The sequence below is a fragment of the Anabrus simplex genome, chromosome 1 (assembly GCF_040414725.1).
Source record: "Anabrus simplex isolate iqAnaSimp1 chromosome 1, ASM4041472v1, whole genome shotgun sequence".
NCBI lineage: Eukaryota > Metazoa > Arthropoda > Insecta > Orthoptera > Tettigoniidae > Anabrus > Anabrus simplex.
In genome coordinates this window covers 1149520430-1149539112 of record NC_090265.1, presented here as the reverse complement: position 1 = coordinate 1149539112, position 18683 = coordinate 1149520430, and the positions used below count along the sequence as shown (strand labels likewise).

Here is an 18683-nt window from a genome sequence, read left to right as displayed (position 1 = left end):
GCATTTCAGAAATGAATATACTTTGGACGTATTGTTATTGGTTAAGCCCAAAAAAATTATTAAATTTCGAATATAAATTTTTAAAAATAAATTTCTTTCAATGACAGAAAAATTAGACATTGTTGCGTCTTCCTTCTTTACTCTTAGACGTGAATGAAAGAACATTTAATTCTGAATAATTTGATATCAATATGATGTGTGTGCTGCAATTCACTCATCAAGGATTGCACAAAGTTATTCAGTGTACATGTAACGGTCATCGATGTCAGGTCCTCGCGGTCCGATGCACGGTGAGCAGTTACGACCGTGTCATTTCCCACATAACGGGAATCACTTTCAGCAAAAGAAGGTCATTACTACTGTCTAAATCATCTAAAAATTCAAGGATATCGGCCTCATTCGGCCTTGAATACGGCCTAGCATTACAATAAAAATATGACGCAAGCACGTGCAACAACAGAGTTATGAAAAGGAGTAAAATTGTAGTTTACGAAGTACATCGAACACTCGATATACAAAAGAAACGAAATAAACTATAAACAAAACTCATAGCAAGATCAACTTCTTGTATTCATGAGCCAATCAAAAAAGATCCACGCAATAACAACTTCAAATAACCACAACATAAACATTCACGGTCAACAGATTTGATTTGTCGAAAATAAAAATATTTTGTAGGGCTGGTGGATATATCTGTTGAGTTAAACGCAAATTCAATGCTTTAAGGTACCGTCAGGATCAACTGTTACGATTTAACAGCTACGCAAATGACCAAAATCCGTAAATAAGAGAGAGCCGATGTATCGGCGCCGTGAGCATTTTCGCCATAACCTCTCGCGCCGATAGATTGGCGCGCTGAGTGCGAAAGGGTTAATAACTTCTAATACTTAGGGCCCTTTGTTTCTTCTCACAATACCATAAACCAAGAAATAGGCAATGGGATATAAGGGGCATCAAAATTCTACCATTCAACCATCAACTACCATCAACTACTTTGGGATGACATTTCCCTTAGTTCCAAGTATCACACTGTACAAAACATACCTGGTACCAATTGTAATGTATGGACTGGAAACAGCAACAATGACTTTTTTTTTTTTTGCTATTTGCCTTATGTCGCACCAACACAGATATGTCTTACGGCGACGATGGGATAGGAAATGCCTAGGAATTGGAAGGACGAGGCCGTGGCCTTAATTAAGATACAGCAACGGCATTTGCCTGGTGTGAAAATGGGAAACCACGGAAAACCATCTTCAGGGCTGCTGACAGTCGGACTCGAACCCACTATCTCCAGATTACTGGATACTGGCTGCACTTAAGCGAGTGCAGCTATCGAGCTTGGTGCAACATTGACTAAACCTGCATGCAATTCATTGTTGTCTCAAAAAGACGAGGAGAGACAAAATAAGGAATGAGAATAATCGGCAATAACTAGGACTGGATAAGAGCCCGCTGGAAACCTTACAATTAACAACTTGTTGGTCATGAAATGCCATCTGAAGTTGAAGAAATTGAAGAAAGGAAGGAATGCAAGGAGATGGATCTAGACAAGTTGAAAGAAAAGAGTGTGAGGTTTTGTTTCAAGGAACGTGTTGCACAAGGACTAAATGAAAAGGCTGAAGAAAACACAATAGAGGAAGAGTGGATAGTCATGAAAAATGAAGTCAGTAGGGCTGGTGAAGAAATGTTAGGAAGGAAGGAAGGAAGGAAGGAAGGAAGGAAGGAAGGAAGGAAGGAAGGAAGGAAGGAAGGAAGGAAGGAAGGAAGGAAGGAAAGATCAACTAAGAATCAATGGATAACTCAGGAGATACTAAACCTGATTGATAAACGACAAAAATACAAGAATGCTAGAAATGAAGAGGGCAGAAAAGAATACAGGCGATTAAAGAATGAAGTGGATAAAAAGTCCAAGGTAGCTAAGGAAGAATGGCTGAAGGAGAAGTGAAGTGCAAGGATGTCCAAGGTTGTATAGTCCCAGGAAAGGCAGATGCTGCATACAGGAAAATCAAAGAAACCTTTGGAGAAAGGAAATCTAGGTGTATGAATATTAACACTAGGACCGCAGGAACATACCGTATACCTTGAACCGCCGATGCAGTCCTGTTGACCGCTGTATTGGAATTACTATTCTATTCACAATACGTATAGTAACTCATTTTCATCGTTTCAAATATGCTTTATTAAGTTCATAAAACATTAATTATGGGATCTAACATGGAAATGAAAAAAAATATTTAATTCTATTGCAAATGTAATGTTTTCCTCATTTATTACAAACACCAAAACGTTTATATAAAACACACTTATCTAATAAACAAACACTGCTTTTTACTTCTAATTCTTTTAGTCTGCCAAATCCACGTACCACAACATATATGTGTCTTCTTTTCCTTCAGTGTATTTGCACACGCTGATGCAATTCTGCGTCTTTAGAAGCAGGAACTACATACCACGACCTTAGTTATGTCCTTTGAGCAAGAACAACGCACTCGCTGTTTGTACTTTCTGCAGGTACAACTTGTCTTATTCCTGCTTTTCTTCATTTGGCATTGCCTCTCCTGTACCATTCCTTCAACAGGCTCCCAAATTCGGGTTCTGTATCCACAGACTTTGGTTTCGATCCCATGTACCCCATACGAAGGTCCGTTGCTAGCTTCAGGATGTCATTTCGGCGACTGATCTTCTTCCCTGTAACTTTTTGAAAATGATCCAGGAGTCGATAGCTGCCAGGTCAAGAATATTATGAAATATATACTTTCGTGTAGCGGATCGAACAGTATATTTTCTTCCAGTTTGATCCACCACGTCCACAGCATATTTAGTATTGTTCTAGAAGTCTTCAGTTTCGGGAATCCTTTTGGGATTAGCTTGAAGTAGTTCGACTTCTGAGTGCAAAGTACTGTATAGAAAGATGTTCTTGCTTCGTTCACCTTGATAAACTGTAAGTGTGTCACTGGGATGTTTCAGGAGTGTTGAGTCGTAAAGACTAGCTTTCATAGCCTTCACAGCTTTAGGAATTTCACTCCTTGATCGTCTAATGGTTTCAACAATATTCGTATCATTACTTTTCAACTAACAACCAAGTTTCACTGTTGTAAAAAAGTTGTCTGTATCACTTTTAGCCCTTCTCTTGAAACGGCTCCATCAACTTCATTACTACACTTTCGGGAAGAGCGTCGTCACGTGGTCTGAGGTCGTCTTTTCTTAGGTAGGGATACCAACTGCATGGAAACTTTGAGTCAATGTCCACAAGAAGCCAAAACTTACTTCCAAATTCACCTGGTTTGTTGGTCATGTACTGTGAGAACGGACACCTCTTTTTGCTTGGAAAAAGCTGCTCATCAGCAGGCAGATTTTCACCTGGAACCTGGAATATAAGTCAACTGACAATTTTCAATGGATTTGTTCCATACTTTTGATACTAACACAAATTTATCAGTCTTCAAACGTTCTACTCTTGTAGTTCTGACGTCAAAACGCAAAAATCTTTCCATTTCTCGAAAATAGTTCCTTCTCATTGTTTCACTGAAGAATGGTGTTCCCACTTTTTTGACCAGAGTACATCAAGTTCAGTGCTACTGGCTCCAAGAACACCACGAGCAAACACGTTTTGCTTCCGTTTGCGTACAGTGTTTTATGTTCTTCAATATAGATTCATCAATAAAAAGATGCCATGCACTCGCTACACTGTCGTCAGAAACATACAGCTTTGAATATGGAGTAGGTCCTGGATTTTCTTTCAAGATGTTGTGACAAGCCATCTTGCCAGGTGTAGTCTTCCCAAACTCTCCTACAGTCCACTCCGTGATGCCATCTGTACCTAGCAATGTATTTCTTTGTCATGGGAGGCTTGTGTAGTTGCAAACCTCTTATTTCCAGTTTTTCGTATTACATTTCCTACTGCTGTAGTAGAACAATTGAAAACTTTCAGTTCTCGGCCTATACCAGGCATAATTGCAGTCTAAATGCTGAATTTCGGTACCAGAGTTGAAATGTTGACATCAAGATAACGTATATTACTAAGGAATTATGATAGCCGCCTTTCGATAAATGAATAAAGAAGAGAATGAAGAGTGGCCGTATGAACACTATCAGAGTTTTATTGTTGTGCTTACATTATTGCAGGGAGAGGAATTATAAACAAATGTTATCTCAACAAGAGGAATAAGCACAAGTTCTAACATATTTTATTCTGATAGTCTATACTGCGGTCAAAGTGACCGTTCCGGTGGTTCTAGGTATACTCGTTATCTACGTCCTAACCAATGACGCAAAATTAATTAAATTTAATACAGATGATTCTGACCGGTAATCAGGAAAAGTCACTGAAGCCCTTTGCAATACGGTAGAAAATGTGGTCAAAGCAAGGCTTTGAAAATGTGTAGCGGTCATTTTGACCGCTCCGGCGGTTCTAGTGTTAAGAGCTCAGATGGAAAGCTACTTCTAGGGAAAGAAGACAAAGCAGAAAGACGGCAGGAACATATCCAACAGTTGTATCAAGGTGAAGATGTAGACGATTTGGTTCTGGAACAGAAAAAGAGGGTGTTGACGCTGATAAAATGGGAGACCCAATTTTGAGGTCAGAGTTTGACAGAGCTATGAGAGACTTAAATAGGAACAAGGCACGTGGAATTGATGACATTCCCTCTGAATTACTGAATGCCTTAGGAGAAACCAGCATGGCAAGGTTATTGCATTTAGTTTGTAAGACGTATGTGACAGGAGAAGTGCAATCCGATTTCCGGCAGAACGTTGTTAAACCTATTCCCAAGAAACCTGGTGCTGACAAGTGTGAAAACTACCGCACCATTAGTTTAGTATCTCATGCCTGCAAAATTTTAACATGTATTATTTACAGGATGATGAGGAAATCGAAAGAACATGTGTAGAGATAGAAGATTTAATACAACATGTAAAAGGTTACATAAAAGAAATTTCATCGTAAAGTCCGTATTGTCGTATGTATACTTCAAGGTTAAGTTTCAATATTCCACCTTTACAATACCATAAGTTTATTGTTTATTTATTTAAACAACATTATTAAATAATGGTTCATGTTTGTGGGTTACTGTAGTCACGTCCTAGTTCGTGAACCATGGGCAACGGCTGAGTGGCCTAGTAAGTGGTCCTGAGAGTCGGGATACCAGTTGCTATGGAATGGGAGTGGGCATCTCGGACATATTCTGAGTTGTGGCCCTCCTTGTGCTCAGGCGGCCAGGACTATACAATTCACTGGTGGTCCATAACCCGTTAGAGGAGAGATCCTCATTTGGACTATGTGCAAGTAGGGCAGCATCCTGCGTCATGAATTTACCGAGCTCAGAACACTTTAAGCAAGCCTCGGACCTATGGGAGTAATGGAGTCCCACTCCCATTTGACAGGTGAGGGACTCCTTGGAAACAACTTGGTGAACGAAATGGAATTCGATGGGGAGCTATCAATATTAATGGGGCTTATGGAAGAAAGAAGGTAGAACTGGCTGAGTCAGCAAAGAGGATGCATCTGGATGTGCTAGGAGTAAGTGATATTCGGGTAAGGGGAGATAATGAGGAAGAGATAGGAGATTATAAGGTGTACTTGACGGGTGTTAGAAAGGGAAGGGCAGAGCCTGGGGTAGGGCTCTTTATCAGGATTACCATTGCACACAACATAGTTTCTGTTAGGTGCGTAAATGAGCGAATGATGTGGGTAGATTTGTCAGTGGGAGGAATTAGGACAAGAATTGTGTCCGTGTATTCACCATGTGAGGGTGCAGATGAGGATGAAGTTGACAAGTTTTATGAAGCATTGAGTGACATCGTGGTCAGGGTCAACAGCAAGGATAGAATAGTGCTAATGGGCGATTTCAATGCGAGAGTTGGGAATAGAACTGAAGGATACAAAAGGGTGATTGGTAAATGTGGGGAAGATATGGAAGCTAATGGGAATGGGAAGCATTTGCTGGACTTCTGTGCTAGTATGGGTTTAGCTGTTACGAATACATTCTTCAAGCATAAGGCTATTCACCGCTATACACGGGAGGCTAGGGGTTCCAGATCCATAATAGACTATATCTTAACAGACTTCGAATTCAGGAAATCTGTTAGGAATGTAAGAGTTTTTCGGGGATTTTTCGATGATACAGACCACTATCTGATCTGTGGTGAACCAAGTATCTCTAGGCCTAGGGTAGATAAAGTGAAATCTGTCTGCAAACGAATAAGGGTAGAAAATCTCCAGGACGAGGAAATTAGACAGAAGTACATGGATATGATTAGTGAGAAGTTTCGAACAATAAACAGTAAGCAGGTTCAGGATATAGAAAGAGAATGGGTGACATACAGGGATGCTGTAGTAGAAACAGCAAGGGAATGCCTAGGAACAACTGTGTGTAAAGATGGGAAAAGGCGAACATCTTGGTGGAATGATGAAGTGAGAACAGCCTGAAAACGTAAAAAGAAGGCTTATCAGAAATGGCTCCAAACAAGGGCCGAGGCAGACAGGGATTGGTACGTAGATGAAAGAAACAGAGCGAAACAAATAGTTGTTGAATCCAAAAAGAAGTTGTGGGAAGATTTTGGTAATAACCTGGAAAGGCTAGGTCAAGCAGCAGGGAAACCTTTCTGGACAGTAATAAAAAATCTTAGGAAGGGAGGGAAAAAGGAAATGAACAGTGTTTTAAGTAATTCAGGTGAACTCATAATAGACCCCAGGGAATCACTGGAGAGGTGGAGGGAACATTTTGAACATCTTCTCAATGTAAAACGAAATCATCATGGTGGTGTTTCAAACAGCCAAGCTCACGGGGAGGAGGAAAATGATGTTGGTGAAATTATGCTTGAGGAAGTGGAAAGGATAGTAAATCAACTCCATTGTCATAAGGCAGCAGGAATAGATGAAATTAGACCTGAAATGGTGAAGTATAGTGGGAAGGCAGGGATGAAATGGCTTCATAGAGTAGTAAAATTAGCGTGGAGTGTCGGTAAGGTACCTTCAGATTGGACAAAAGCAGTAATTGCACCAATCTATAAGCAAGGAAACAGGAAGGATTGCAACAACTATCGAGGTATCTCATTGATTAGTATACCAGGCAAAGTATTTACTGGCATCTTGGAAGGGAGGGTGCGATCAGTCGATGAGAGAAAGTTGGATGAAAACCAGTGTGGTTTCAGACCAGAGAGAGGCTGTCAGGATCAAATTTTCAGTATGCGCCAGGTAATTGAAAAATGCTACGAGAGGAATAGGCAGTTGTGTTGATGTTTCGTAGATCTAGAGAAAGCATACGACAGGGTACCGGGGGAAAAGATGTTCGCCATACTGGGGGACTATGGAATTAAAGGTAGATTATTAAAATCAATCCAAGGCATTTATGTTGACAATTGGGCTTCAGTGAGAATTGATGGTAGAATGAGTTCTTGGTTCAGGGTACTTACAGGAGTTAGACAAGGCTGTAATCTTTCACCTTTGCTGTTCGTAGTTTACATGGATCATCTGCTGAAAGGTATAAAATGGCAGGGAGGGATTCAGTTAGGTGGAAATGTAGTAAGCACTTCGGCCTATGCTGACGACTTGGTCTTAATGGCAGACTGTGCCGAAAGCCTACAGTCTAATATCTGGGAACTTGAAAATAGGTGCAATGAGTATGGTATGAAAATTAGCCTCTCGACGACTAAATTGATGTCAGTAGGTAAGAAATTCAACAGAACTGAATGTCAGATTGGTGATACAAAGCTAGAAAGGTCGATAATTTCAAGTATTTAGGTTGTGTGTTCTCCCAGGATGGTAATATAGTAAGTGAGATTGAATCAAGCTGTAGTAAAGCTAATGCAGTAAGCTCGCAGTTGCGATCAGCAGTATTCTGTAAGAAGGAAGTCAGCTCCCAGACGAAACTATCTTTACATCGGTCTGTTTTCAGACCAACTTTGCTTTACAGGAGCGAAAGCTGGGTGGACTCAGGATATCTTATTCATAAGTTAGAGGTAACAGACTTGAAAGTAGCAAGAACGATTGCTGGTACAAACAGGTGGGAACAATGGCAGGGTACTTGGAATGAGGAGATAAAGGCTAATTTAGGAATGAATTCGATGGATGAAGCTGTACGCATAAACCGGCTTCGGTGGTGGGGTCATGTGAGGCGAATGGACGAGGATAGATTACCTAGGAGAATAATGGACTCTGTTATGGAGGGTAAGAGAAGTAGAGGGAGACCAAGACGACGATGGTTAGACTCTGTTTCTAAAAATTTAAAGATAAGAGGTATAGAACTAAATGAGGCCCCAACACTAGTTGCAAATCGAGGATTGTGGCGACGTTTAGTAAATTCTAAGAGGCTTGCAGACTGAACGCTGATAGGCATTACAGTCTATAATGATAATGTATGTATGTTTGTATGTATGCATGTATTAAATAATACGGGACATGTTTCGTCTAACTTGTAGGCATCATCAGCCGTAAGATATTCAAGAAAAAGCTTTAAAAAAGGACAAGGACAGAACAAACACAATAAAATAAATCGGTTGTCGAACAACGTCAATCAAAATAGCGGGGTGTTTCAGATTGTTCCAAGTACAAACATTCAAATCCTGTTGATGAAAAAAACTTAAATTCACATACATGAGAACGATATAAAGCTTGTTGTTAAAATTCTTCTTGAGTGTGGCGTTGATATGCAGCAATCAAGTGCGTCGGCTAAAGCTGATAATGAAGTGTATAATGTTATTTGTAGCAGAAAAAAGACGATCAACGAGCATGTGTAGGGAGTCCAGAGAGAAGATGTAAAAAACGTCATATTGGTGCAAAGTTGACATAGGAACAGTCCGACTTACAAAACCTCTAAAATTATCCACAACTTCTTGAAAAAATACTTCATGTTTGAAAATCCCAGTTCTATTAAGAATTCCATAGAATTTTATAATTTGACCAAAAACCTAGAGTTGCAACCACAACAAAAAATGTACTCCTTTGACACAATGAACATGTATTCTAATATACCGGTCAAAAAAACTTGAATGATCATCAAGGACAACTTTCTTAAGCACAGAAAATTAAGCTTAAAAGAAATAGAAGAATTCTTAAATATTTTGGAATTTGTAACCTCCAATAATTATTTTACATTTAATGGTAAAACTTACAAGCAGGACAGTCTTCCTATGGGCTCCCCAGCTTCAGGAATAATGGCAGAAATTTATTTAGACCATTTGGAAAATTCTAAAATTCACAATAAAATTAAAGGTATTGTATTCTGGACACGCTATGTCGATGATATATTTGCCATAATAGATCATAACATCTCCAAAGGTGACATCATTCTCGAGCAGTTAAATGAAATCGATCCATGGATCAAATTTACTTCCGAAGTTAATACTTTAAACTTTTTAGATATCACTATCAACAACAGCTCCAATAAATTCTCTTACACTATTTTCAGGAAGCCCACCCAAACTGTTAATACCATTCGGCAAGATTCGATACATCCGGAATCTCAAAAAAGAGCAACCTTTTATAGTTTGATCCAAAGAGCCTACCATATCCCCTTATCTGATGCAGATCGTAAAAAAGAACGATTCCATTCGCTTATTAGCAAATAAAAATGGTTTTAGTAAGCATTTCATTGACAAGATAGTCAACAAAATTGTCAAAAGACCCAGTTCAACTCTTCTTACAGAAACATAAAGAAAAACAGAAAACTATGCCTCTTTCACCTATACCAATAACAAGATTTACGAAATCACCAACGTTTTTAAGAAGCATAAGGTCAACATTGCCTTTAAAACAATTAACAATAACATTAATCTCTTTTACAACCACCATAAAATCAATAACACTATGAACAAATACAATAAATCAGGTGTATATAAGTTAAATTGCACTCAATGCTCCGCGAGCTACATTGGGCAAACCGGAAGAGGCTTTTTTATCATATATAAAGAACATGTCAACGCCGCCAAGCATAAAAGATACTCCGCCATGAGCACTCATGACAGATTCGAATCATTTCTTCACTTCCATAGAACAGGACCTAAAAATTCTTTGTTTTCATAGTAAAGACAGTTTACTCAACGTTTTAGAAAACATTTATATTAACATAGATCAAAAACGCAACCCCAATCTTAATTTAAATGAGTTTTCAGAAACTATGAACATAATTTTTGAGGCATTACTCAACAGTTCCTATTTTGACAAACATTCAAACAAACTTCCATGTGATCGCTCCCCGTCTATTGATTCCAACCTTCCCCTAATTTCACCTCACACCGGCTCCCATCACACACGTCCTCCATAATTCATCCTCCGTCAGGAAAAAAAAAAAACAAAAAAAAAAAAAAAAAAACACAAAAAAAAACAAAAAAAAAAAAAAAAAAAAAAAACACCAACACTAATTATTCTTTGAGAAGCGAATACGCAAGTAAGTAGATGTGCTAAAATCTTCTTTTTTAAACCAGCTTACTTAATTTCACTGTATTTTTACGTTACGTATGTCATACGATCTGATATTCCACCTAGTTTTAATAAGAAATGTCAACTTTGCACCAATATGACGTTTTTTACATCTTCTCTCTGGAATCCCTACACATGCTCGTTGGTCGTCTTTTTTCTGCTACAAATAACATTATACACTTCATTAACAGCTTTAGCCGACACACCTGATTGCTGCATATCAATGCCACACTCAAGAAGAATTTTAACAACAAGCTTTACTATATCGTGCTCATGTATGTGAATTTAAGTTTTCATCAGCAGGATTTGAATGTTTGCACTTGGAACAATCTGAAACATCCTCGCTATTTTGATTGACGTTGTTTGACAACCGATTTATTTTATTGTGTTTGTTCTGTCCTTGTCCTTTTTTAAAGCCTTTTCTTGAATATCTTACGGTTGATGATGTCTACAAGTTAGACGAAACATGTCCCGTATTATTTACTAATGTTGTTTAAATAAATAAACAATAAACTTATGGTATTGTAAAAGTGGAATATTGAAACAACCGTAAAGTATATGTAAAAGGTGACGAGAATCTAATTGTGATGGGAGACTGGAATGCAGTGGAAGGCCAAGAAGGAGAAGATAATACAGTAGGAGAATGTGGATTGGGACAAAGGAACGAAAGAGGAAGTCGGCTGGTTGAATTCTGCACTGATCATAATTTAGTCCTTGCCAATACTTGGTTCAAACACCACAAACGACGGCTGTATACGTGGACGAGACCGGGAGACACTGGAAGGTATCAAATAGACCTCATTATGATTAGGCAGAGATTCAGAAACCAGGTGTTGGATTGCAAAACTTTCCCAGGAGCAGACGTGGACTTTGACCACAACTTGTTGGTCATGAAATGCCACCTGAAGCTGAAGAAATTGAAGAAAGGAAAGAATGCAAAAAGATGGGATCTAGACAAGTTAAAAGAAAAGAGCGTAAGGGATTGTTTCAAGGAACATGTTGCAAAAGGACTAAATGAAAAGGCTGAAGGAAACACAACAGAGGAAGAGTGGAGAGTCATGGAAAATGAAGTTAGCAGGGCTGCTGAAGAAATGTTCGGAAGGAAGAAAAGATCAACTAAGAATCAGTGGATAACTCAGGAGATACTAGACCTGATTGATGAACGACGAAAATACAAGAATGCTAGAAATGAAGAGGGCAGAAAAGAATACAGGCGATTGAAGAATGAAGTGGATAGAATGTCCAAGGTAGCTAACGAAGACTGACTGAAGGAGAAGTGCAAGGATGTCGAAGGTTGTATGGTCCTAGGAAAGGTAGATGCTGCATACAGGAAAATCAAGGAAACCTTTGGAGAAAGGAAATCTAGGTGTATGAATATTAAGAGCTCAGATGGAAAGCCACTTCTAGGGAAAGAAGATAAAGCAGAAAGATGGCAGGAACATATCCAACAGTTGTATCAAGGTGCAGATGTAGATAATTTGGTTCTGGAACAAGAAGAGGCTGTTGACTCTAATGAAATGAATTTTGAGGTCAGTTTGACAGACCTGTGAGCGACCTAAATAGGAACAAGGCACCTGGAATTGATGACATTCCCTCCGAATTACTGACTGCCTTAGGAGAAACCAGCATGGCAAAGCTATTCCATTTAGTGTGCAAGATGTATGAGACAGTATAACTCCCATCTGATTTTCGGCAGAATGTTGTTATACCTATTCCCAAGAAAGCCGGTGCTGACAGGTGTGAAAAATATTGCACCAGTAGTTTAGTATCTCATGCCTGCAAAATTTTAACACACATTATTTACAGAAGAATGGAAAAACACGTTGAAGCTGAGTTGGGAGAAGATCAGCTTGGCTTCAGAAGAAATGTAGGAACACATGAAGCAATCTTGATTTTACGTCTGATCTTAGAGGATCGAATCAAGAAGGACAAGCAAGAAGCATGGCATTCGTAGATCTAGAAAAGGCATTCGATAATATTGATTGGACCAGCTATTTAAGATGCTGGAGGCGATTGGGATCAGATATCGAGAACGAAGAATTATCTACAATCTGTATAAAAATCAGTCTGCAGTGATAAGAATCAAGGGCTTTGAAAAAGAAGCAGAAATCCAGAAAGGAGTGAGGCAAGGCTGCAGTTTATCCCCTCTCCTTTTCAATGTTTACATAGAACAGGCAGTAAAGGAAATCAAAGAGGAAATTGGAAAGGGAATCACAATCCAAGGAGAGGAAATCAAGACCTTGAGATTTGCCGATGATAGTTATTTTATCTAAGACTGAAGCTGCTGAATGGTATGGACAAAGTCTTGGGTAAGAAGTACAAGATGAAAATAAATAAGTCCAAAACAAGGTAATGGAGTGCAGTCAAACAAAGGCAGGTGATGCAGGAAATATTAGATTGGAAAATGAAGTCTTAAAGGAAGTAGACGAATATTGTTCCTTTGGTAGTAAAATAACTAACGATGGCAGAAGTAAGGACGACATAAAATACAGACTAGGACAAGCAAGGAAGAGCTTTCTTAAGAAAAGAAATTTGCCCATTTCAAACATTGATATAGGAATTAGAAAGATGTTTCTGAAGACTTTCATCTGGAGCATGGCATTGTATGGAAGTGAAACACGCACAATAACTAGCTCGGAAAGAAAGAGAATAGAAGCTTTTGAAATGTGGTGTTACAGAAGAATGCTGAAGGTGAGATGGATAGATCGACTCACGAATGAAGAGATACTGAATCGAATCGGTGAGAGGAGATTGATTTGGCTAAATTTGACAAGAAGAAGAGATAGAATGATAGTACACATATTAAGACATCCAGGACTTGTTAAGTTGGTTTTTGAAGGAAGTGTAGGCGGTAAGAATGGTATGGGTTGACCAAGGCATGAATATGACAGGCGAAGAGAGCAGATGAGGGATGCAATAGTAATGTCAAAATGAAAAGTTTAGCACAGGATAGGGTGGCATGGATTGCTGCACCAACCCAGTCTATGGATGGATGACTCAAACAACAACATTGATGGTGAGGACATATGAGAAGGATGGCTCAATCAGGACCCCAAAAGCATAATATGAAAGAAATGAAGTTGGTAAGAGGCCCAGAGGGAAATTTCATAATGGTTGGTAATAGCAAATTAAAAAAAACTTGCAAAACGTGATGTAAATTGGCAGAAAAAACTAGAATATCAGCTGTGGATGGAGCAGAGAATTAATAATGCTGCTGCTCCAAACCATGATGTGTCTACAGCATCACAGTTCTTCCTCAGGATTCTTTTTCCAGCTCAACTATACCGTCTCAAGTCTATTTTGCTATTACAGCTTCATATTAAAAGATCTCACCTTACAAACATTGCTTGATGTTGATGTAGGATCATTTTTGACCATACTGGGAACAGCAGATACTGCAGTGTAACTGCTAGGGTTTGACTGAATGGGAGGCCCCGAACTGCAACAGAGATGGCACTTTATTAAAAATAAATTCTCTACTTAACAGTTAGGTAGACAAAACAAAAACCATTATTCCTTAAAACTATTACACACTTGATTGGGTATAAAGTAAGTTAAATCAAATCATGCATTAAAAACCTGCATTACCATTCTTCAAAGAAATGATTTCTTCCATCAACCGGCCAGAACTTCAGTCCCATTAATGGTACGTCTTCGATCAAGCATTTTACGTAAGGGAAAAGATTTCTTAAGAAAGGATCGTATGGATCTTCACTGTGATGTCCAATCACTGCGGTAATTAGAGCAATTATTGGGAAGGAGATTGACAGAGAACTTGCTGAAGGAACCATCATGGCATCACATTTGTCTGATATTTACTCTGTTTTATGTCACACTCACAGATACGTCTTAAGGAGACTACAGGATAGCACAGGGTTAGGACAGGGAAGAAAGCGATCATGGCCTTCATTAAGGTACAGTCCCAGCATTTACCTGGAGTAAAATGGGAAACCATGGAAAACTATCTTCAGGGCTGCCAAATGTGGGGCTCAAACCTGCTATCTCCTGAATGTAAGCTCATGGCTACATACCACAAACCATGTGGTCAACTTGCCCTGCTTGTCTGGAATTGTTTATTTATTTATTTATTTATTTATTTATGTCTTTATTTGTGGCGAAGTTAGGGCTCTTGGCCCTGTCTTACACTTAATCACATTATGCAGCTTAATACTGAATCCAAACTTCATATTCAAACTTAACACAGTGTATATAATATAATAGTAATATAACTTAATATAGTCTAAAACTGAAAGATTACATCCTGAGTCTAAAATTAGAAAAATAAATTCAATATTAACTACTCTAGGTGGAAATCATAAAATAAAACAGTAATTTATGTAAACTTTTGGGAACTATTTACTCCAGACATTCACTCACACATTCACACATAACTACATAATATAACCTACGCATTCAAGAGGAAATCTTTAGACTGTCTTTTGAGGAACAATTTCTAATTTCAGGGGGTAAAGCATTCCACGGAAATCATAAAGCAGATTGGCTGCAACAATTGGAAGGAGACAGAGCCCATTTCAACAGCTCTACTGTAAGATGGAATGAGTTCCATCAAATGTTCATACTTGCACAAAATATACATTATGTCAAGGGTTAGATGTTTAATTTTGCTGAATTTTCACAATTACATTGCAAAGCAGGTTTTCAGCATTTCTGTCAGGGAACTAGTCACTGTGCTTTCAGAAAGGAATCAAACTTGTTCCTTTCTAACACAAGTCTAGATTTTTTAAATTGGCGGATACCTTGCACAATCATTATGTACAAGGCTAACCATGAAGGTCTCCCACCAAATTCCATTTTGTCGATATTTATTAATGAGATACAGCCTATGGAGGGCCATTTTACACTAATAATAATAATAATAATAATAATAATAATAATAATCATAATAATAATAATAATAACAATAATTTTAAATAAGTATAAAAGTTAACAAAGGTATAAACAACAATATTAAGTAACAAGAATAAAATAATTTTAACAGTAACAATGTAACAACAATGACAATGATAACTGGCAAGTGTCTGTTACAGAAATTAGGAAGAAGAAAGGTGGAGGGTTGGAAGGACGGAAGATAATTGAAACCTGGACAGGACTTCAAAGGAATCTTTTACTTTTTTGTTTGGAGGATGTGAAAGGTGTGGATATGTTGATATAGGGTAGTGAATTACCAAGAGTAGGGAGACTGTGGAAGATAGAGCGTTGTTGTAAGGTTAGACATGGACGGGACACATGAGTGCGCCAGTTGCGTGTATGGTGGGGAGGAACGTGTAAAGAGAAGTACGCCGGAAGGGTATTACATTTGGTGTAGCCATTGATTATTCTGTGAAGGTAACATAGATCGGAGAACTGTAAAAGGCTTCTCAGGCCAATTATACACAGGTAGTTCATAATGTCAGATTTAGTTTTGTTCTTAAAAACATGATTGCGAGTCTTAACAATGAAAGTGAAAAAGTTAAAAAAACTATTTAGTTGAGATATGTTAATGATAGCAGATGAGGATCAAATAGGGGAACAAAAGTCAATAATGGGGAGAACATATGAGACAAAGTATAATTTTAAGGCGTTAATACCATTAATTTCAGTGAACCTGTAAAGAATGCCTACGGCACGCATAGCACAGGATTTTATAGACTGAATATGAGCAGAGAAGGTTAGTTTACAGTCTATTATAACACCTAGGTCCCTTACCCGAGAAGCCAATTGCAATGTATTTCCCTGGACGGTATATGCAGCGTTCATTCCTTGCTTCACCAATGAAAAGGAGAATCTATTGATTGCACTTCTTAAAATTGGGAGAAAGATTACATTTCTTAAACCAGTCACCACACGAATTGAGAACAGTCTATAATTCATCACAGTCATCAGGTGGAGACACTTCTCTCTGGATTTTCAGGTTGTCGGTGTACAAGAGGAGGGAACACTGACTATTTTGGGTGCAAAGAATTATGTCGAAGATACAGATGCTGATTCCCACAGGGAATCTGAAATATTTGTTCCGAATGAGTAAATTTATAATACCTGTACCTTCTGATGGCCAACCAGGCATCAATTTTTGATAATGAGACAAAGTCTCTCATAGTGCATTAGCACTGCCGGTGGCTACAACTAGCCTACGCAGTGGCCTACATGGTATGCACTAGCCAGCTTCTTGGTAGGTGTGCTAGGTACCAACTGATGAGTCCAGCCTAGCACACGGGGGCGAAACGCTGGCAAACCAGGAATGAGTTAGCTGGAAAATTTATAATGTCCAATAATGGACCATTTATATTGGTATTAAGAATTATGTCATCGATATAGAGAACAAAGAGTAGGGGTCCCAGAATACTGCCCTGAGGTACACCTGATAACACAGATAACCATGATGAGCCAGATTCAGGGAGTACCACTCTTTGTTTTCTTCCGGAGAGGAAACTTGTTATTAATGACAAGACGAGGCTATGGATATTAAATCTGGTAGCAAGCTTCTGAAGAGTCGAATGCTTTGGCCAGATCTATATAGATTACACCTAACTGAGATTTATTTTCTACTAGCTGATGTACCCGTGCTTCGCAACGGGATTCTCAGAAAGACTGACTTGGTGGTTTTCCTAACTGAATTCAATATAGGTCAATACAAAAACGTCAGTAGGAATGTAACCATTGAAAGCAATGTTATCATATAAAATACTCGATCAAATGAAAAATCGCACACTTTCTCACTTTCAACAAACAGTACTATGGTGCCTATCTAACAGTCCAAAGTTCCAGAGCTGGAATAACCAGGTCGCAGACTGCCGTGAACACTACTCTGTCATTATTCCGTTAAATATGCACACTACTCATTCCAATCAGTGTCTCAGAGTAGGGATTGAATAGCTCGAATACTATGATGAACCAGTGTGTTACGTACCAGTAATATCAGAAAATGTATGAAACAGAGGAATGGCATGTTAAAGAAGAAAGTTATCTAACTCCACAGCTACTTCCCGCCAATATGCAGGCAGACTGTTACACTCGGTACGACCAGGAGAGTTGTACATGTGGTTAGGGGCGCGCAGCTGTGAGCTTGCTTGTATCCGGGAGATAGTGGATTTGAACCCCACTGCCGGCATCCCTGAAGATGGTATTCCGTGGTTTCCCATTTTCACACCAGTCAGTAACTTAATTAAAGCCAAGGCCGCTTCCTTCACACCCCTATTCCTTCCCTATCCCATCGTCGCCGCAAGACCCACCTGGATCGGTGCGATGTAAAGCAAATTAAAAAACCTCGGTACGCTGCAGTAATCCTATACATCGCGTACCGTTTTATTGCCCTGACCATGAGTAAAACGAGGTATTACATCTATATTTGCCATGCACCATAGTAAGATGACAGAGATTATATAGTTGAGCAATGTAGCTGAAGAATGTATGGACATATCGAGTTAAATAGGCCGTGATTTCGTAATAATAAAAATACGGACACACAAAATCTAAGAAGCCGTGAATGTGCCGAAAAGAATGCTAATTTGGCGAATTAAATAAGCCATGGTCACGAAGTATGATATACAGACCTGTAGAATCCATGCGGCCGTGATAAAAAAAGAAGCAGAATGTTTTGGACTGATAAAACAGCAACTGAACAATTAAAAATTACACTGAGCATCAAAACGAGATTTTTCTCGCAATAAAAAAAAAAGTCATCACGTAAAGAGGAAAGAAGTTTTCTACAGAGCAAGAGCTGAAGAATTAGTACATCAAATAACTTTAAAGAAAAGGATAACACCAATATCCAACTCAATATCCAGGCAGATAAGGAGAAAAAATTTGAGAAAGGAGAAGAGTTAATAGTTGATCGGTACCTGAAGCTTAAACCGAAAGTTGACGCGAGTCACCTAATGAAATAAGATATCGCATATTCAAAGCATATTGGCGAAAGGCTACGAGTGAAATAGATTACCTTATAAAGTCTGTTACTGAAAGTTATTGTTGAATTTTGGTAGAATAACCTGTTTAAAGAACTATAATTTAGATACAGGATATAATATTGAAAGACTGTATTATGATACTAATGATGGTGTTGAATATATTTTTGTCACATGTAAACAATGGCCTCAACATGAATAACTAAATCGGACATGGGACTGACCACTGACGGAAGCCGCCCAGCTGATTCTACTAACCCGTATCTGGATGCTACTGCCAATTTATGACGCAGCAATTGCCTGGAGCCAGCCCGCAGACCATGGATGACCGAATTGAAATCTAGCCCAATCCAGTAACATCA

At 38.7% G+C, this 18683-nt stretch overlaps 1 protein-coding gene across 4 annotated transcripts in view; it reads right to left on the bottom strand.

Moving 5' to 3' along the window:
- Positions 1-18683, bottom strand: part of LOC136858113 (protein PRRC2C) — a 708190-nt gene that overhangs the window by 134642 nt on the left and 554865 nt on the right. For all 4 annotated transcript variants that reach the window (XM_067137420.2, XM_067137417.2, XM_067137419.2 and 1 more), the window contains exon 29: positions 13754-13859. In XM_067137420.2, coding sequence (XP_066993521.2) covers positions 13754-13859 — 106 coding nt within the window. The remainder of the gene's footprint in view (positions 1-13753; positions 13860-18683) is intronic.